This window comes from Aquarana catesbeiana, linkage group LG07 (genome assembly GCF_042186555.1).
Source record: "Aquarana catesbeiana isolate 2022-GZ linkage group LG07, ASM4218655v1, whole genome shotgun sequence".
Lineage (NCBI taxonomy): Eukaryota > Metazoa > Chordata > Amphibia > Anura > Ranidae > Aquarana > Aquarana catesbeiana.
Window position 1 is genome coordinate 194468512 of NC_133330.1, and position 22360 is coordinate 194490871.

Here is a 22360-nt window from a genome sequence, read left to right on the forward strand (position 1 = left end):
CTTTGATGTCTCCTTTAACACAGTACTTGCATCTCCCCAACAGGGACACTGAAAGCAAAAGAAACACAAAAGGTTCTAACCCTTCTCTGCTCTATCCCCAACTAAGTAAGTTTTGGATGGAGTTGAACTTTAACCATTTGCTGACCGAGCACTGTAGCTTTATAGCTGAGCTTTACAGCTGTGCAGAATCTCGTGTGTGTATGTATGTACAAGCCCGCCCTCCTGGCTGCACTGTCATTGGCTCCTTTGAATGCCAATCACCGGGTCCTGGCCAGCGATGCATGGCGCGAGTGACAGAAGAGAGATCGGTGTATGTAAACGACAGATCTTTCTCCTGTCAGTGGGGTTGTGCCGGGCTTTTGTCTCACTGAAAAGCAGAGAATAAAAACCGGCACATTCCCTACTAAAGCAGTACACACTAATATTACTCTAAGCACATGTTTTTTTTTTTTATTTTTACCAGACATGTAGCAGAATCCATTTTTCCCTAAATTAATGAAGAAATTTAATTTATTTTTCATGGGATAGGTTTTATAGCAAAAAGTAAAAAAAAAAAAAAGTGTTTTTTTTTTTTTTTTCTTGCACAAAAAATAAGCCCGGTGGTGATCAAATACCACCAAAAGAAAGCTCTATTTCAGGGAAAAGAATTATATTTATTTCATTTGTGTGTAGTGTTGCATGGCCTCGCAATTGTCCGTTAAAGTAGCGCAGCGACGCTTTCTTCCCCTTTATCACTTTTGGATACTATGATAGTTAGAAGCAGGATAGGCTTCTTTGAAGAGAAGGGTTTTCAGGGATCGCCTAAAGATGGACCGATTAGAGGACAGTCTGACAGATTGGGGTAGGGAGTTCCAAAGGATGGGAGAAGATCTGGAGAAATCCTGGAGGCGAGCATGGGAGGAGGTGACAAGGGAGCTAGAAAGTAGGAGGTCTTGGGATGACCGAAGAGAGCGGCTTGGTTGGTATTTTGGGACTAGGTTAGTGATGTAGCTGGGGGCAGAGTTATGGATGGCTTTGTAAATTATTGTTAGTACTTTGAATTATATTTGTTGGGTGAGTGGAAGCCATTGGAGGGATTGGCAGAGAGGGGTGGAGGACATGGAATGGTTGGTAACGTGGATGAGTCTTGCAGCGGCATTCATTATGGACTGAAGGGGAGATAGTCTATGTAAAGATAATCCAATGGGGAGGTAGTTGCAGTAATCGAGGCGAGAGATGACCAGGGAGTGAATTAGAAGCTTGGTGGTGTCATTAGTTAAAAAGGGGCATATTCTGGAAATGTTGCAGAGGCTAAGGCAGCATGATTTAGACAGGGATGGTATGTGGGCCTGAAAGGACAGTTCAGAGTCTAAGGTTACCCCTAGCACCCTGGCATGCGGGGACGGACTGATACATGTGCCATTGATCTTGACAGAAGTCAGGGGAAGGGGCACGTGGGGGAGGAAATATTAAGAGCTCAGTTTTAGATAGATTCAGATTGAGGAAGTGGTTTGACATCCAGGCTGATATGTTTGTTAGTAGATCGGTGATGCGTGAGGAGTTTGATGGGGTGAGCTGAGGGGCAGAGAGATAGATTTGGGTGTCATCAGCATATAAATGGTAGCGAAAGCCATGGGAGGCTGACCCAGGGAGGACGTGTAGATCGAGAATAGTAGAGGTCCAAGGACAGAACCTTGGGGGACCCCAACGGTAAGAGGAGTTGGAGAAGCAGAAGTGGTGTTGTAAGTGACACTGAAGGTGCGATGAGATAGGTAAGATGCAAATCCTCAAACAATCCATGTTAATTCCAGACTGTGTGGCAACAAAACACAAAAAATGCTAAGGGGGGTGAATACTTTTGCAAGGCACTGTATCTGTGGTGTTTACTTATCTCTCTCCAAGGCCTTAAGTCCTGTGTCTTTCTGCTGTTTTGTTCAGCATAATAACTTCTGACAAGTTCTCTGACAACCAAGATATAACCAGCCTGAAACTTGTATCTGATGGGTGCTATAAATAGATTAGCAGAGAGCTTGTCTTGTCACAGCACAGCTCTGCACATTCCTTCCTTCCTCTGCCTATGTGGAGGGGAGGTGGGGGGTGCCTTTCCTCCAATCAGCTGTCACACATTGTATGCCAAGAAATCCACTCCTTCTGGATGAGGAAGTAAAAATTCTAACTTTTAGAATTAGAAAGAAAGCGGAACAGGGCAAAAGTAAGCAGTTTAAACTAGGTTTAAATATTGCAGAAAATTGCATTTATAAAATTTTCAGAAATTATATATGCATGTTGGGTTTAATGTTTTATCCCTCTGGAGAATTTCATAACTCCTATGTCTCTATTATATCACCGCGCATTCACTGCATCTACTGTCTTTATATTCTGCCAACAGGTTTGATGACCAAGTCTAGTAGTTTACTGAGCAAGTCCAGCAGTGTATGCTCTAATGGGAATGATTCACATCTACCTGAAATCTGTAAAGATCTGATAGGACGTGCATTGGATTATCTTAGTCAAAATCAATCAGATAAGAGCAGCCTTGCTGACAGTCTGGTCTCCTGTATTGGAACGGTTTGTAAGGGAGTTCATGTTGTCTCACAGACATATGAGCAACAGGATGAGGACAGCACAGATGGCAGTGAGTATTCATATTACATGGGGAACTGTAGTCTTGTCAGCATTTGTTAAATATACTTGTGAACCAGAGCAGTTTATTTATTTATTTTTTACTTTAGCTACTAATGTGAACAATTAAACAGCAATTACAAGTTTTTGTTAGAAGTAGCTAGAAGTAGCCGCCATCCTGTGGTCTCTAAGGATCATCTTGGCTTCCTATGCCTGAGACCACAATAGACAACATCAAGAACCTGGGTGAGATGTACTTCAGGGATGTACATAAAACACCCACTCACTACACAAATTATGTATCCCAACTTTAGATTTAAAGAGGCGCTCAAGGCTCCTTCAGAAAAAAATTAAGTCAGCAGCTACAAATACTGTAGCTGCTGACTTAATATTAGGACACTTACCTGTCAAGGAATCCAGCGATATGGACACCCCAGCCAATTTTTCCATCGGGTGCTGCCGCCGCCATTGCTTCTAAGGGAAACCGGAAGTGAAGCCACAAGGTTCCCTACTGCACATGCATGAAGTGAGCTGCGCTTTCTCAATGGCCCGGCAGCGGGAGGGAAGGAGGAGGGGGGCCAAACTTCCAAGTGATCTCACCGCAGCAAGATCACCCAGAAGTTGGAGATTGTCCCTGTCAAACCCAGGGACCCCCCCCCCCCCCCACGAAAGGTGCCAAATGGGGGGGGGGGGGGGAGAGACAGATGAGCGGAGCTTCCCCTTTTGGGTGGAGCTCTGCTTTAAGTCCATCATTTTAGTTTAAAGTGGTTTTACACCTCAAACATGAAATATGAACAAAGCATATCCCTCTATAGTGTGTACTTGTCTCAATTAAGAGCACCAAGTGTCATCTCTGTCTTTTGCCTCCTTCCTCTGCTATCAGCATGAGTTCCTTCTGACAAGTTCTCCTGACACCAAGAGAAATATGGTGACATGGTTTCTCCAGCAAATTGACCGCCTCAGCTCTGCTCCTGTGAGCTGTGTGAAAGGGGTGGGGGGTGGGTGGATTCTCTTCCCTTCAATCAGCTCTCAGAGCTCTCCTCACTGAGCTCTGCAAAGTGTAACTTCAGCTCCCCGTCCCCTTTTTTTTTTTCTGAGCTCTGAACAGATGTAGAGAAGACTGCAGATTGTCTATGGAAGCTAAACGATTCTTCTTTAATACAAAAGCAGGAGAGTGAAGAGAAAATAAGAAAAGAGAATTTTGAATTTTTTTTTTTTTTTGTCGACAAATGAATCCCCGGATATATCGCTGGCCACATTATGGGGCCCACAAAGCATACATAAGTGGTATTCTAATGTCCATAGATGCACAAAAGAAAAGAGTGGCAAAATAGAATTGAAGCAATAATAACAGACATATATTAATGGGAGAAGAGGACTGCAGATAACGGGTACAACTTATGTAAAAGGATTTGTTTCATCTCTATCACCTGGAGCCAGTCACTTCACTTGGTATATGTAAGGGTTTACAACTACTTTAACGCTAAACTAATGAAGCAGTATATATTTTAAACACATTTGTTAATGCTCTTTTTAATATATTTAAAGGATAAGATTTATTGAGATCTCTTATTTTAAGCCGTGGTGCAGTTTGTAGTGACATAAGAACATTCTGCTCTTATGTTGGTATAGGAGGCATACCACCACGGTTACATCTGCTAAAAGTGCTTACTCTCCTCAGTCCATCGACTTCTTGTCTTTTCAGTATTTGCGATTAACCAGGATGCCCAAATTCAAAGCATCCAGCTGACCTCTGCTTTTCAACAGTCCGCTGTGTTAACAAAGCTTTGGTTGGACTCTTTCACTGAAAGCCAAGAGACTGACAAACCTGGTGATAACTTGTTGCTGAACATCAGGAAGCTCGGAGGATACTCGCAGCTGCTCTTACAGGTAGACACTTTTTAGCAATTCTGTACTTGCTATTTCTAACGGTCATCTGTTTCTCCCAGGCCGCATCTTAAATAGGTACCTGGGGGGTGTTAAAAATAACCGGTTGAGCTATGGTTTTAACAACCACTGAGCCACAAGTTAATATGGCTACCATCCATGTTATTTCACACTGCCACAGTCGAAGTGCGGCATGGCATAAATTATACTGCCACAAAATGTAACCTGTTCAACCTATCCACAGCAGATCACTTTTCAGAGGCGAGCGTTGTCAAATGTAAGTGCTCTATAGGTACCTGTCCCCAGAGCCCTACCCCCTCCCCTTGACTTTTTTAAAAAATTTGGTTTTATGTGTTTTTTTTTTGGGTGGTCTTGGATCCGATAACATGATGTCCTGAGGTGGTATTCTTTTTTTTTTTTTTCATAATTTTTCTGTTGGCCCCAGCTGCTTTGATGACGGGTGTTTCCATGGTTTCACAAAAAGTGGATTGGTTGACACTGGGTACCTGTAAGAAGAGTGGTTGTAGATTTTTCTTTTTTTATTAATATAGTGGAGTTGTGCTTTAAAGTCCAAGGTCAGTCAAGTCTGCTAAATCCCCTATTTATTTTTTGTCTTCACATCCTGACACAGAGTTTGACTCCTTTTTTATACCGCTGTGCATTTTTCCAAGGCTGGATCTGTGGCCCTTTGTTTATCCAGTGCCATTTACAAATGGCACTGGGCAAATCGTCATTGGGCGACCTTCCTGATGGGTGATCGCTGTGTACCCAACCGTCATTAGATGGCTGGGTACACAGAAGCACACTACCCAGCTGATTCAAGGGCCTTGGTCATCACTGTGCTAATTCCTCCCTTTACAACAGGGGAAGGAGAGATATCGGGTATCAGCAGCTGCAGATTCTTTCATTCTGTTTATATGGCACAGGGATCGATTTTACTAACCCTTTCATGCCCTCCTCCTCTCCTAAACATACTGATTTCTTTGCTGTCTCCTGTGTATTAACCCTTTCATTTCCCTTATCCTGTACATCTGAATATTACCCCTTCATCTCCATGATGCCACTGTATGTGATCAATTCATTAACCGCTTGACCCATTCCTTCTCTGTGTATGACATGTACATCAATGTATCTAGTGCACGTTTACCAAACTCCGTGTTTACCCCCCTTCAACACCGGCAGGTTTCTCCATTTCCAAAAGTTGTGGCAAAAAAATTAGATCTTGGGGGTGTCTACTTTTTCGTACTATTCTGGCATTTTTTATTTTAACAGTAAGGGGAAAACATTTTTTTTTTTTTTTGGTCCTTTTTATAGTAAATAAAAAACCCCAGTGATTATTAAATACCACCAAAAAAAGCTCTGTTCAAAAAAAAAAAAAAAAAAAGATATAAATTCATTTGGGTACAGTGTTGCATGACAGAGTAATTGTATGTCAGTCAAATTATCACAGGGCTAAAAAATGGTCTGGTAGTGAAGGGGTATTACAGGCTGGTACCCAAGTGTTTTATGGTAACAGGTAAAATTGGATTTCTTCCTAATGGGGAGCACAGAAGGATAAATGCCTGACCTTTTCCTGTTTAAAGGTGTTTTTTATTTCTGCTTTGTTTACTGCTGAGATTCCCATAACTTCCTGTCCCAGTCACAAAAGATTAGGACGTTAGCGGAAATCTCCATGGTGGGAACACGACAATAAAAACCTGACAGAGGTTTACTAAAAAGTTTTTGTTGACGTTTGAAAACTTAAAAGTAGAATTTCAGTGTCACTGGTGGGCAGTCCTGTATAACATAAAAACCTGAGTGCCAAAGAGAGAGGTGCTCAGTGCATTGTGGTCGACTTCTACCAATGCTTTCTTTAAAAGACACACAGGAAATTCATCAATGTATGTGTTTCACTTAAAAAATAAAAACAAAATAAAATATCCAAAAAATCAAAACAAATGGGATAGAAGGTAAATACCAAAGAATAAGCGGGTAGCCCTGGACTAGACATTAAAAAACTGACACTAAAAGCATGCTGCTGTCAACCATGGAGAAGAGTATCCACCAGCGTGAAGACAAGAAGTAGATAAACAGCGCCACTGCTCTGGTGTAGTAGGTCAATGTAAGCCTTTATTAAAACAATGTAAAGAGATCTTACAAAGGCAGATACATCGGGAGCAATTAAGTGCAAAACTGTGCACCACTGTCAGTGTACTGTCCTGGGCCACACAGGGGATCAGTCCATAACCCAGTGTCCGAATCGCTGAGAGTGTGCTGAGCCACCACCTAATGTCCCAGTGCCAAAAAAGTCCGCCACACCGATGACACCACACAAGGATCCAGGTCGCAACATGACACATTTAAGGAAAATCTTGAAACCAGCTAAAGAGGAAGATTTCAGACGCTGGATTATAGGCTGATCCCCTGTGCGGCTCAGGACAGTGCACTGACAGCGGTGCACAATTTTGCTCTTAATTGCTCTCAGTGCATCAACCTTTTGTGAGAAGGATCATTTTACACTGTTTTAACCCCTTCATACCTAAGGGTAAAACAAATATAAAATCCTAAGCACAATTTTGACGTGTTGGTAAATCCGTACATATGTTTGTTTTTTTGTATTGGCTAAAATGCACTGATATCAAATGACAGTGATACTAATTAAAAAAAAAATCCTGTTCAAAATATACTGGCCCTGACCTTTGACCCTTACTTGACCAAAACACTAACATCCTGGCACTGACCTAGATCAAACCTTGATCTAGATATTATTATTTTGTATTTTTTTTTTTTACAAACACTTTGTATATTTGTCTTTCCATGCAGAAAGAAAGAAAAATTAACTATCTCTCCATTCACAGGAAAAAAAAAAAAAAACACAGGGGCAGGCTTCACAGTGCCTGATCTCTGTGGGAACAAATCAGAGGCTACCACAGCGATCAGGTGAACCGGAATTTGGATATCGGGGTCCCGCTTGTTAGTACAGGGCCCGGGACCCTTGGTGAGACCACACGGCATGCTCCCAGCACAGAGGGAGGTACGCATATATGCGGCCCCATGAAAAGGAAACCCAGTTCCGTTAACATACTACACCAGAGCATTGGCGCTGTCTGTCCCTTCCCCCTCTTTGGTCTTCACACAGGCGGTCCTGAATACACTTGTGTGAAGTAGCTGCGTGACCACTATATATTACTGAATTCACTGCCTATGAGAGGTGAGGGTTGCAGCATTCTCAGCACCTTCCAAATGTAGCACTAAGGCCCCTTTCACACTGGGGCGGTGGGGGCGTCGGCGGTACAACAGTGCTATTTTTAGCGCTGCTGTACCGTCGTTCTTGCAGCTGTATAAAAAGGGTTAAAATCACTCGTACAGTACAGCTATAGCCGCGCTGTCCCATTGATTTCAATGGACAGGAGCGGTTTAGGAGCAGTGAATACACCGCTTCTTCACCGCTCCAAAGAAGTGGTTTGCAGGACTTTTTTCACCGTCCTGCCACCGCACCGCTTCAGTGTGAAAGCCCTCGGGCTTTCACACTGAACAAACAGCGGAGGCTGTTTAGGGGCGGTTTGCAGGCGGTATTTTTAGCGCAATACCGCCTGCAAACCACCCTAGTGTGAAAGGGGTCTTAGGCTGCATTCACACCTGAGCATATAATTTGCAGGTGGAAAGTTGCGTGTTTTATTGCGATTTTTGCCACGATTTTTAAGCGATTTTGTACAGGTAAAAAGGTCGCCAATGTAAAAAGCAGAAAACCGCCCAAATCTGCCCAAACTGAGCTACAAGAAAAACTCAAACTTTTTTGAGCTTCAGGTGACATGGAGTGGAGATGTGAACCATCTCCATAGAGAATTGATTTTTTTTCTCCTCCAGCGTTTGAGCTTCAAGCTACAAAACGCTGAGGTGTGAATCGGGCCTTAACAGCAAGTCCCTGTACAAGAGCTGCTGTCAATCAAAACCAGGCGGACTGGACTGGGGGCATGTCAGCATGTTATATCACAGGCTGTGCATAGGTCTCAATGCTACCACACGAACCCATGGATAGCATCGACCGACATGAGGAGGAAGCTGCAGAGGATATAGGAACTCTCACGATTGCCAGGTTTTTTCAGTTCACGTGCATGAAAATAAAAGTGTGGGTCATTTTATTTAAAAAGTACTGCACAATTGATGTATATAACTTTTTTTTTATTTTAGGGTTGACTTACATTTTCTTTTTACTGTTTGCTGTCTACTTTTAATTCTCCTTAGGGTTGCTCCTCTGATATATCTGCAATGGTTAAAGAAGCAAAGGCTAAAGCCGATCATACAGTGGAACAAATCCTGCAAGACATTGGATACCTAGCTGCACTAACTGTTACTCCGTTACATCTTCCAAAAGAGGAATGTACAGACACACCTATTCTTCAGGTAGAAATCATGAAATATCTGCTGCAACCTTTTCTTTTAATGTATGCAACTCCAGCCAACCCTTTTGGATAGGGTGGAGAAAGGTTAGAACCTCTTTCAGGTTTTTATTGAACAGTTGGTTGTATATCGAGAACCTCAGTACAATCTATAAATTGCATGCCCATAGGTATACCTTATACAAGATAAGGATTGAAAAAAAATGATGCAATGGAAAAACAAATAGTAATGTGTTTTTTTTTTTTTTTTTCATTTACAAAAATAACTTGCAAAAATTTAATTTTCAACAAGAAATGGGTTTGTCTATATGCTACTTAGCCCCAAAAACTTCTCAAACTTCTCTGATATTACAAACCTTGGAAATTCCACTCATAAGCTAATAGTATTTTACAGTGCACTGTTAATTTAAAACTCCAGCATTGAAGTAATTGTAAATGCTTGATTTGTATTTAATGTTTTTTTTATTAAAATAACAAACTTGTAATATTTGTCTACTCTCTGCAATGGTTTTGCACAGAGCAGCCTTTATCCTCCTGTTCTCGGGTGCCCCACTGGCACTCCTGGCTCCATCTCCCTGTCGAGTACCCCCCTTGGCAAGCCGCTTGCTCTCATGTGTCCATTGACATGCAAAGTGTGGCTCAGTCCTGCCCTCTGCTCCCTCCTCACAGGATTTGTGACAGCAGAAAGGAGCCAATGCCTCCTACTGCTGCCTCCTGCGTTTTGTGAGGAGAGAAAGAGAAACCAGTGCCACTGCAAATGGGTACAGCACTGGATTGAGCTAGAACTCGGGTAAGTATAAAGGGAGGAGGGGGGGGGGTGCGTTACCTACCACTGGTACATTTTTTACCTTCATGCAGAGAATGCATGAAGGTAAAAAATGTTATGCCTTTAGAACCACTTTAAAACACTCTGCAGCTTTGTAGAATGTTTATTACTTTTATTGTCATACCTGTAAGCCGTATGGGCCCCCCCTGAAAGCCTGAAAAACTCCTTCATGTCTTGCCTTGTTATCATGTGAAAACTTTTTTGAACGCTCACTCCCAGCATTGAAGGAGTTAAAACCAACTAGCAGCAAGGCAGAACGTGGGTATTGCTAACTGGGGTTTTTTGAGCTAGGCTTCCAAGCGGGCACAAATGGCCTACAGGTATGAAAATAAAACTAATGAACATTTTATAAAGCTGCATAGTTTTTAATGCCTACTGGAGCCCCTTGACTGCATAGGCTGTTTTTCTAAAACAAAAAAAAAAGTCAATTTCTTTCTCGTACATCACGGGACACAAGAGCCTCAGTAATTACTGATAGGTTATATGGGTATCGCAAGGTGATTAGACACTGGCCACACCCTAGACAGGAAGTTCAACCCCCTATATAACCCCTTCCCTTATTGGGGATACCTCAGTTTTTTCGCCAGTGTCTTAGGTGTTGGTCACGTGTAAAGATGTGCTGTGCTGAGCTCCAAAGGGAGTATCCTATACTGGGGCAAGCCATGCGAACCGGATCCATTTCAAAGTGTCCTTTCTAGGCTGAATTGGATGGTACCCGGGCCTCGTGTCCGAAGAAACGAGGTCTTACCTGTAACGCTTCTCTTTTTAGAGAGCTGGACCCCGGGATCCAGTATTTGGTTTTTCTAGCCATATCCCTGGCGGGGTGCTTTATGGGCCCAGAACTGCGGATCCTCCTTTTCTAGGGGGCCCATGTCTCTGAAGGTTTTCCAAACGGAGCCCACCGTGAGAGGTGAAGATTGGGTCTGTATAATCAGAACCCTGCAGATGGATAAGGTAAGGGAGATTCCTCAGAATTTTTTTAATTCTAGTAGGTTTCTCCTTTAAGTAAATGTATGCTATGCCTATTGTCGCCACCGGGGGCTGCCAAGAGCACATACCTTCTCCTGCTTGATCTGTCTGTCTCAGTGTCCACGCTGTACAGCTCCTCAAGCGGAGCTCCAGGTAGGATGGGATGGGGGGCTCTTTCCTCAGGGGTATTCCCCCCGAGGTTTAGGGGGGCCGGGGTGGCCTGAAAAGCGGTAGTATATTGCGCTACCGCCGCCATTACTATCGGCAAGTTCCTCATCTGCCAGCCCCTCTCCTGTCCTCCTCCACCCCAGCCTCCCCTCCATGCTTGTCCTGGAGGATCGGCTCACGTGGGAAAGCGCACGTTTTTGAAAAAAACGAGGGGGGGAGGCGGGAGGGGTGGTCGGAGGAGGGGGGGGGCAGAGCATTAGCGCGACGTCCGGCGTGCTTAGACGCCCACATCGCCGGCTGCACAGGCTGTAAAGAGCACACTTTTCAGGTGCACACAGCCTATGGAGGGACACAGAGCTGACGGTCGCATGTAAGGTGGGACGCAGGCATTCTCCCAGGCAGCATTTACTTAGAAACACTAGACTGGGCATTGGTAGCAGCGGCAGTTGCTGTACTACATCGCTCAGCAGTCAGTGTTTCATTTGTGTGATACCTCCACCTTGTTGCTTTGCACTATGGGTAGAAGAGGTACGAATACCCCAAAAACCAGAGGCTCTAGGGGATCTACCTCGGGGTCTGAGCCCCCTTCTGCAGCACCTCCCCCCCCCCCCCCCCCGAAGTATCTGGGATGGCTGGACAGGGTGAGCCGTCGGGGTCAGGGGCTGCATCTGCTTCTGGCACTTCAGCCCCTGTATACATTACGCAGGGGTTTTTTTCCTCAACCATTTATGGACTAGAGGAAAGACTAATGGCCTTAATTGCGTCTTCACTCAGTGGAAGAAAACGCACTACGTCTCCCTCTGTTACCCAGGACCCTCAAGCAGAGGAACTCTGGGGAAAAAGGAGAGGAATCCCTTTCAGAGGATCGGGATGGGACTGATGATTCCTCTTCTGAGGAATCAAGTGGAAGGGGACCCTCTTCAGCTTCTCAGGATGAGAAGGTGTTAGTACAGATCCTTGCTGGATTGGTCCGTTCCACATTTAAGTTGCCCGTATCTGAGTCAGTTAAAGAACCCTCCTCTTCTTTGGGTTTCAATGAAGCCTCTTCAAACACATGCTTTTCCTGTTCATAATTTACTAGAAAAGCTCATTTATTCTGAGTGGGATAACCCAGATAAACGTTTTTTTCCGCCTAAAAAGTTTTCAACACTTTATCCTATGGGAGAAAAGTTTCGAAAAATGTGGGGTATACCAGCAGTTGACGCCGCCATTTCCTCCGTAAATAAAAGTCTGACTTGTCCTGTCGACAATGCTCAGATGCTCAGGGATCCAACTGATAAAAGATGGAATCCCTGTTAAAAAATATTTTTTCCTTTAGCAGGTTCAGTAGCTCAACCTGCAGTAGCAGCAATCGGGGTCTGTCAATACTTGAGAGACCATGTTAAACAGGTCCTCAAAGTTCTACCTGAACAGCAGGCCCGGGGGTTGGCCAACCTTTCAGCGGCCTTATGTTTTGCTGTTGACGCTATCAGAGATTCTATCATCCAAACCTCTTGCCTTTCGCTTGGGTTGGTGCATGTGCGCAGAATCTTATGGTTAAAAAATTGGTCAGCCAAAGCACCATGTAAGAAGCTTCTGGCTGGATTTCCATTTCGTGGTGCTAGGCTGTTTGGTGAGGATTTGGACAACTATATCCAAAAGATCTCTAGTGGGAAAAGCACTCTTACCTGTTAAGAAAAGGAGTAAGCGTCCCTCTTTTAAACGGGCTCTTTCCCCAGTGCCAGGAGCATCAGCCTCCAGGCAGTCGCGACGGCCTCCTCCGTCAGGCTCAAGAAATAAATTTCAGAGTCGACCCCAGGGACAAAAGAAGTCCTGGGGGAAGAAGCCTACTAGACAAGACGCTAAAGCCTCTTAATGAAGGAGCGCCCCTGCTTGCTCGGGTGGGGGGAAGACTGCTACAGTTCTCAAAGCTCTGGCAGGAGGATTTCCAGGATTTCTCCACGGTAACTCTAGGTTACAAACTGGAGCTCCAAGAATTCCCCTCTCCTCGTTTCCTCAGATCAAATGTCCCCAGAGATCCAGAGAAAAAGCAGTCGCTCCTTCTAGCATTGGAGCGACTATTGTCGCAACAGGTCATCGTGGTGGTTCCCACGGAAGAACAGGGATCGGGATTTTATTCCAACCTTTTCACGGTTCAAAAACCAAATGGAGATGTCAAACCCATCCTGGATCTAAAGGATCTAAACCGATTCCTAAAGATTCGATCTTTTCGCATGGAATCAATTCGGTCAGTAGTCTCCATCCTACAAGGAGGAGAATTTCTGGCGTCAATAGACATCAAGGATGCGTACCTGCATGTACCCATTTTCCCTGCTCATCAAAAGTACTTGCGTTTCGAAATAGAAAAACGCCATTTTCAGTTTGTAGCCCTGCATTTCAGGCTAGCCACTGCACCTCGGGTGTTTACAAAGATCTTGGCTCCTCCTCTGGCCAGATTAAGGGCCCAAGGTATAACTGTCATAGCATACCTAGACGACCTGCTCTTGATAGACCGGTCGGTAGCCTGCTTAAGCCGGAACTTGGTGACCACAGTCAACTACTTGGAATACCTAGGTTGGATTCTCAACCTAGAAAAGTCTTTCTTAAAACCAGTAAGAAGACTAGAGTATTTGGGCCTGGCCATAGATCAAGCCAAGAGAAGGTATTTTTACCTCAGGCAAAGATCAGTGCCTTAAGAGAGCCGATTCAGGTAGTCAGGACCAAAAAGGGTCCTTCTGTCCGTCTTTGTATGAGGCTGCTAGAAAAGATGGTGGCTTCATTGGAAGCAGTTCCCAATGCTCAGTTTCATTCAAGACTGCTGCAACACAGTATCCTGTCTGCTTGGAACAAGAAGGTACAGGCATTAGATTTTCCGATGCACCTGTCTCCTACAGTGCGTCAGAGCCTCAGTTGGTGGTTAATACCCGAAAGCCTGCAGAAAGGGAAATCCTTTTTACCGGTTACCTGGACAGTGGTAAAAACGGATGCCAGTCTTTCGGGTTGGGGAGCAGTTCTGGAACAGTCTGCGGTCCAGGGGGAATGGTCCGAAATCGAGAAGACCTTACCCATCAACATACTGGAGATCCGTGCAGCGTATCTAGCCCTAAGGGCCTGGACTCTCAGGCTACAGGGTTGCCCTGTCAGAATCCAGTCCGACAATGCCACAGCAGTGGCTTATATCAATCATCAAGGAGGCACCAGGAGTCGTGCAGCTCAGAGAAGTGAACCAGATTTTAGTCTGGGCAGAAAAGCATGTGCCATGCATATCAGCAGTTTTCATTCCAGGGATAGAGAACTGGCAGGCGGACTATTTGAGTCGCCAGCGGTTAGTCCCGGGGGGAATGGTCTCTTCACCCCGATGTCTTTTGGGCCATATGCCAAAGATGGGGGGTACCAGATGTAGATCTCTTTGCATCCAGGGTCAACAAAAAGGTCGACAAGTTTGTGGCAAGAACAAGGGATCCTCTTGCATGCAGGACGGATGCGTTGGTGATTCCGTGGCATCAGTTCTCACTGATTTATGCGTTTCCTCCTATTATGCTACTACCACGGCTCCTTTGCAGGATCCAGCAGGAGAAGAAGTCAGTACTTCTGGTAGCCCCAGCGTGGCCCAGAAGAACTTGGTATGCAGAGATAGTAAGAATGACAGTGGGTTCCCCGTGGACCCTACCGTCACGTCCCGACCTGTTATCTCAAGGTCCAGTGTTCCATCCTGCCTTACAAACGCTAAATTTGACAGTTTGGCTATTGAAACCCACGTTCTAAAGAGTCGTGGGCTTTCAGGTCCTGTGATCTCTACCTTAATCAATGCAAGGAAGCCAGCTTCCAGAGTGATTTATCATAGAGTTTGGAAGACGTATGTATCCTGGTGTGAAGCCAGGGGTTGACATGCCAGAAAATATGTCATAGGTAGAATTCTTGACTTTCTACAAATAGGATTAGAGATGAAGTTGGCCTTGAGTACCATCAAGGGCCAGGTTTCGGCCTTATCAGTATTATTTCAACGGCCACTTGCTTCACATTCTTTGGTCCGAAGCTTTATGCAGGGGGGACACACGTCTTAATACTCCGGTTAAGGCACCCCTAAACCCCTGGGACTTTAATTTGGTTCTGTCAGTTTTACAGAAACAGCCTTTTGAACCTATACGTCAGATTCCCTTGGTCTTGTTGACAAGAAAGTTAATTTTCCTGGTAGCCATTTCTTTTGCTAGAAGAGTATCAGAACTAGCAGCCCTTTCCTGTAAAGAGCCTTATTTGATCATGCATAAGGATAGAGTGGTATTGCGCCCTCATCCTAGCTTTCTACCAAAGGTGGTTTCAGATTTCCATCTAAACCAAGATATTGTTCTGCCTTCCTTTTTTCCAGATCCCTGTTCCAAGGAAGAAAGGTCACTACATTCTTTGGATGTAGTAAGGGCAGTCAAGGCCTATCTGGAAGCAACTGCTCAAGTTCGCAAAACGGATGTTTTGTTCATACTACCAGAAGGTCCCAATAGAGGGCAGGCAGCGTCAAAGTCTACCCTTTCTAAATGGATTTGACAAATGATTATTCAGGCTTACGGTTTGAAACAAAAAATTCCACCTTTTCAAATCAGGGCACACTCCACAAGGGCGATTAGTGCCTCTTGGGCGGTGCATCACCGGGCCTCTATGGCTCAAATCTGCAAGGCCGCAACCTGGTCTTCGGTCCATACATTCACCAAATTTTATCAGGTGGATGTGGGAAGGCATGAGGATATCGCCTTTGGGCGTAGTGTGCTGCAGGCAGCAGTACGAGGTCCTCAGGTCTGATTACACCCTACGTTGTGTGGTCCCCTCCCCTCAAATAGCATTGCTCTGGGACGTCCCATCAGTAATTACTGAGGCTCTGTGTCCCGTGATGTACGAGAAAGAAAATAGGATTTTTTATAACAGCTTACCTGTAAAATCCTTTTCTTTTGATGTACATCACGGGACACTGAGGTCCCGCCCCTCTTCTAATACACCTATACTGCTTTGCTACAAAACTGAGGTATCCCTGGAAGGGGAGGGGTTATATAGGGGGTTGAACTTCCTGATTAGGGTGTGACCAGTGTCCAATACCTAGTGATACCCTATAACCCATCAGTAATTACTGTGGCTCTGTGTCCCGTGATGTCCGTCGAAAGAAAAGGATTTTAAAGGTAAGCTGTAATATAAAATCCTATTTTTTATAGCCTTTAAATAGTGAGCTTGGCAGTTATTTGTAGCTTCCTTTTTGTATGCATCTGTAACACGTTATTTTCTTCTAGAAATCCTTCATTGATGCACTTAACCTTGGGTTTTGTGTCGGATTAAAAAACCTAATTGAAAATGGAATAACTACTGCTGATTTAATTCAAACTGAAATCCGGAGGTGCCCTGTTCATGATGAGGTAAATTGCGTTAATTTCTGGGACGTAAAAACCCACCAAAAGAACACTAGTGCACATTTTGGGAACCTTTTAGACAATGCAACTTAATGAATATAGACAAACTTTGTTTTTAGTGCCAGATTACTAAATATTCATAGTAGGCACCAGCCTATGGACCCCACACCGTTTAACCACCTCTAGTCTGGGCCTTTTCTGGAACTTTTGCTTACATGAAAAAAAAAAAAATCAGTATTTTTTACTAGAAAATTAGTTAGAACCCCTAAACATATTTATATAATATATATATAAATCGCTGAAGGACCAGCCACGGCAGCTGTACTGCGGCAGGTTGGCTGTCCTGGGCGAATTGCCGTCTTTGTACGTCGGCTGCTTTAAGACCACTAGGGGGCGCAAGCTCGACGCTGGAGCCAATGGGCTTGGCCGCAGGCCGCGATGTCCACTCCTGAGAGAGACAGAACGGGGATCTGTCAATGTAAACAGACAGATCCCCGTTCTGTCAGGTGAGGATAGACAGATCTGCTGTCCTAGTGATGAGAAACAGCGATCTGTCTCCTCCTCCAGTCACTACACTCCACTCACAGTTAGAAACCCCTCCCAAGGCAATACTTAACCTCTTGATCGCCACCTAGTGTTAGCCCCTTCCCTGCCAGTGACATTTATACAGTAATTTGTTGCTATTTTTAGCACTGATCGCTGTAAAAAAAAAAGTGTCCGATCTGTCCGCCGCAATGTCGCAGTCCTGCTAAAAATCGCTCATCACTGTCATTACTAGTAATAAAAAAAATGCCATAAATCTGGACCCTATTTTGTAGACGCTATAACTTTAGCGCAAAGCAATCAATATACGCTTATTTCAATATTTTTTGGTTAAAAAAAAAAAAGCAGAATGCATGTCGGCTTAAACTGATTAGGAAATTTTGTTATTTTTACTTTTTTTTTATTTATTTATTTAGGATATTTATTCTAGCAAAAAGTAGAAGTGTTTTTTTTTTTTTTTTTTCCAAAATTGTTGTTTTTTTTAATTTTTTTTTTTTTTGTTTGTTTATATAGCGCAAAAAAAAACAAATGCAGAGCTGATAAAATACCACCTAAAAAAAAAAAAAGCTCTATTTGTGGGAAAAAAGGGACATAAATTTTGTTTGGGTACAGCATCACACGACCGCGCAATTGTCAGTTAAAGCGACGCAGTGCCGTATCGTAAAAAATTACCTGGTCATTAAGGGGGCAAATCCTTCAGGTCCTTAAAGTGGTTGTAAACCCTCCTGCGTCACTTTTTACCCATAGGTAAGCCTAGAGGCTTACCTATCGGTAATGGAAATATCTCCTAAACGTGTGCCATTTAGGAGATGTTTACCTTCTAGTGCGCCGATTATGTCATCGGCGCATGCGCTGTGAAGAAGTGGACCTCTGTGCCGTTTCAACACTCGTATGTGCCGTGACTGGCGCCTCCCGCGCGGGAGTGACGTCACGTGGCTCCGGACAGTCACAGAGCCGGTGTCTGCAGCCCTGGAAGGAAGAGAGCAGAAGATGGATGCTTCCACCAGTGGGGACAGCGTGGGTTTCGATTGCAGGTAAGTGCCACATAATGGGCTAGTATACGATGCGTTACTAGCCCATTATGCTTTTACTTTGCAGGGAAAGACAGAGATAGTAAAACCCATCAGGGTTTACTTGCTCTTTAAGTTGTTAAAGCCGAGGCCCTAGAGAATAAATTGGTAGGTTTTGCAATTTTTTTATGTCGCACAGTGGTTTTTCAAACGCAATTATTTTGGGGAAAAAATACACTTTTTTTTCAATTTTGATGAAAAATAACACAATACAGAACCAATTTTTTTGTAAAATATAAAAGATGATGTTACACGGAATAAATTGACACCAAACATGTCATGCTTTCAAATTGCGCACACCTGTGCAACGGCAACCAACTATGTAAATTTTACTATCCATTGGTGACTCTTTTTAAAAGCCGTTACCACTTTAGCTTTACAGAGGAAGTCTGGTGCTAGAATTACAGCGCATCATCTGACGTTCACGTTGATGCCTCACGTGTGGGACGATTGATGTGTGCATGCGGGACCGACACGCACGTTTACCTCTGTGTGGCAGGACGGGGGCACTACTTTTATTGCTGTCACAAGGAATGTTAATATTTTTGTGACTGCAATAGGCATACAGGTACTCTTAATGGAGAGATCTGGGGTCTATACGACCCCAAATCCCTCCTCTGCACTTAAAAGCATTCAAAACTTCAAAATCTGTGTTTTTGACTGACTGACTGCTTTAGAAGTTTCAAAACTGAAGCAGATGGTTTTTGAGTAAACTGGAAGTGATGTCATGTCATCGCTTCCAGACTAACGGTTATGAACAGCCGATCAAAGCTGAACCCGGCTTTGCTTGGCTGTCCGGCCAGCTGGTGGAGATGTGTCAGCCGGTCGCTTGGGTCTCCCGGTGGAATTAGATGTCCTAAGAGAGCCGCGGAAGATGGGGGGGAGAGAGAAACATCCCACTGCTTGTTATAGCAATCAAATGGCTAGTAAGCCCCTCCAATTGCTATCACAAGGAAGCCGACCGCCGGCATCACCCTGGTACAACTGCCAAAGGTCCAGCAACGTATGGGTATGCCGCTGGACAGGAAATGGATAAGGGCCCAGGGACAACTCCTCAAAACAATATTGATTTGTTTTTGAAAGATATTTACAATGACTTTTTCCTAAACGGTTTACAAAACCATAGAGGGCGTTAACTCCAGGAAAGGAAAAGTTTACATTTAATGAAAGACTCTATAGAGAAAATACTGTATTAATGCAGTGTACCCAATAACAACTTAAAAGTACATTACAGATTTTCTTTTAAAAGCTCATCATCTCTCAGCTGTCAGTTTGTAACATAAATCTTGGTGCATCCTATGTACATGTAATGTACAGTAGAGATGGTCATCTCCATCTAGTGGCCAGCATGGAACTATTTAGCTCAATGTTATCCTGCTTGAGCACAAACCTCCAGAAACCTGCCATGGGGGGGGGGGGGCAAAACCTTTCCAGTTTTCAACTATGACTATAATCCTGAATGTAAAATGGTGCGTGATTTAAGAAATGCCAGACACTAACACTTCTCTGAATACGAATGGCTGCATGGAGCAACTGTTAGTGTTTAGGGCTATGATACGGGGAAGAGACGTGCTTCAGATACATCAGTGGAAGAAAAATTCTGGTCACTATGTTTAGTGATATGTAGTCATTTTAGTAACTGATTGTCTTGTGATATCACCAGGTACTCGAGGAGATGAAGAACACATCATTCAAGTTAGCTGGCTTCCTCCATAACTCAATGGAAGACTGTAAAAAGGTATAAACAGTTCACAGTACTTTTTTTTTTTTTTTTTTTGATCGCTAGAAGCTCCACAAGCAAAAACCTAATGTTTTCAATAACCCTTCACATCTGAGCGTCCTGTCGCTTGTAGCAAAGTACATGAGCTACTTTTCAGGCAGAATCAAGTGTTTTTGTCCCCAAAGACTTCATTGAAAACACCTGCAAAATGCGACATGAGATTTTTCAAGCGTTTTTTCAAGTGCTTTCAAACAGCAGCTATCCACCCCTTTTTAAGCCACACAACACCTTTTAGCTGAAAAAGTCTGACAGAAGCTGCAAAAAATGTGTAATTCTGCTGCAAAAAAAGCTTGAACACATGATGCTTGGGTGTGAATGTAGCCTCTTTATTGGCACATTTTCTCTTCAAACCATTGCATCTTCACACATAATTTAATTTAGCGGGTCAATCTACATTAATGTGATTACTTGATTATGTTTTGTGTGAGGTTTACAGGTAAGCCAACTCTGAGAGGGGGATGACAAACAACAACGCTCAATATAAAAAAAAAGCCTAGATTAATAGATATTGATTGTAATACATATATTTACTAGTGTTGAGGGAACCTCTGTAAAGCACAAACTGGAGGACAAGCCCTGGTGCAACTCCAATGGAGATAAAGCGTGACAGGAGAAGGATGTAAGAGGCCCCCTATAGGGCTTTACTGGGTACATAAACTTATAAATAGCATGCAATGGGTTTGTTACATTATTGCCTTAAAGTGCATCTTCAATGCATCTGAGCACCAAAAACACTATTTGATTCATTTTTAATATTCAAATCAAACTCATCCATCCATGTATCTATGCTTTATTTTGTTGAGTAATCACTTTGAAAAACATCCACTAGCATTTCTGACAGCGGCCATCTTGAGCGAATTACTACTTTAAAGGATAAGTTAACCTAAAGTAACATGTTACATGGTACACCTGTTTTTAGAGTGTAACTATGCAGCACATCCTCCCCACCCCATGACAGCAGTTGTAGGATCCTCTCCCTGCACCCACTGTCACATTTTGTAATCTGTATGGCTGTATGGGGTTCCGTCCGCAACAGATGCGTCATTCGCCGCAGATGGCTTTTAATACTCAATGGACTTTGAGGATGCTCATGAGCGCCTTTTGTAGTCTCTTCATTATTCCTCCAGCTTTGTAACTGAAAGCCCATATAGAGGTATGGGCACAAAGCTGGAGGGAGAGTTTATAGGAGCCAGACACTGCGTCCATGATCCACTGATTGCAGGTGCAATGCTTTGCAGGCTTTAGAGAAAAAAATAAAAATAAATGCACAATTTTATCTGCACAATTTTATCTGCAAAAACATGTGCATTTCTTTTTTTTTTTTTTTTTTTTTTTATGGGAACTTCGCCTACGCCTCAGTTGACCCCGGTGTGACTTGTCATGCAATTTGACAGTTTCAAATCGCATGATAAGTCGCACCCTATTGTTGGCAATGGAAACGTTCAAATTAGTGCCACTCCAACTTTGCGGTGCCGCACCGATTTGAAAAAAATGTTCCTGCACTATTTTTTTTTTTTGCAATTTCAGGTGCGACTTGCATAGACATCTGTGCATGAAGTGGCACAGATGTCAGCCAAGTAGCATCTGAAATCACTCAAGTGAAGTAGCACAATTTTAAAGTCGCATCAATGTGGACCAGGGCTTAAAAATGAGTTAAAACCTTCTTGGAAACTAAAGTCCTCATTGGGACTTTGGGTGTGTGTGTGTGTGTGTGTGTGTGTGTGTGTGTATACACACGTACATTTATATCTACCACTTTCTGATGAGATAGGAGTAATGCCTAGTGTATGTCAACCGGTCCTACAGAAGCCGGCCGTGTGGAAAACCAGCAGCTGACCAGAGTGTTCTGACGGGGGGTCCCCCGTCGGAACACAACAGCTCAGTGGGAGAGATCGCTGTACTAACATCAGGCTGTCAGTTTTTTAACTGGGTCGAACGAAAAAAACCTATTGGTGCGTACCAGGCTTTACAATAGAAAGCATTGTACATCTTATTGTGCCCAGTTGCCTACATTTGATATGCTGCATATTATCCTGTGCATAAAACAGGTTTTCTACAGATTTGGCTTGGCAAACAAGGCATATCATTTTGAGCTGCACACAAAACACAGACCCAGCAATCACACTTCTATGTATAAGAACACTAATGCCCTGTACACACGACCAGCTTTGCCGTCGGAATAAACTCCGAAGGTTTCTCCGACGGAACTCTGACGGAATTCCGCTCAAGCGGCCTTGCATACACACTGTCACACCAAAGTCCGACCGTCCATAACGAGGTGACGTAGGACAGGACTAGAAAAAGGAAGTTCAATAGCCAGTAGTCAGTAGCTTCCGTCTCGTACTTGCTTCAGAGCATCCGTCGTTTTTGGTCCGTCGGAACAGCATACAGACAAGCAGTTTTCCCGATAGGAATTGGTTCCGTCAGAAATATTTAGAACATGTTCCATTTCTAGGTCCGTCAGAATTTTCGAAAAAAAAAAGTCAGATGAGGCATACACACGACTGACTTATTCTGTCGGACTTTCCGCTCATGTGTACGCGGCTTTAGGTGTCCTACTTGGCATTCATTCATTGTAAGCAACAGAAGGACCCTTGTCCTTGACATTTAGAGCTGCAAAATGATATTGCATTGTCAAATTGTATAAGTAAACCTACCAGCAACTTCTCTGTTGCTTGAAGTAAAATCTGGCACATTACATATCTGGCTTGGAGTAAGAAGAGTTGAAGGCAGGATATACCTTTTTTTGTTAGAGAACTGTGTTTCAGGGT

The 22360-nt window shown here is 43.7% G+C and overlaps 1 protein-coding gene across 1 annotated transcript in view; it reads left to right on the forward strand.

Moving 5' to 3' along the window:
- KIF14 (kinesin family member 14) overlaps positions 1-22360 on the forward strand; it is a 162775-nt gene that overhangs the window by 133916 nt on the left and 6499 nt on the right. The window contains exons 24-28 of the mRNA XM_073592947.1: positions 2369-2614; positions 4307-4491; positions 8713-8871; positions 16080-16202; positions 19473-19547. Coding sequence (XP_073449048.1) covers positions 2369-2614; positions 4307-4491; positions 8713-8871; positions 16080-16202; positions 19473-19547 — 788 coding nt within the window. The remainder of the gene's footprint in view (positions 1-2368; positions 2615-4306; positions 4492-8712; positions 8872-16079; positions 16203-19472; positions 19548-22360) is intronic.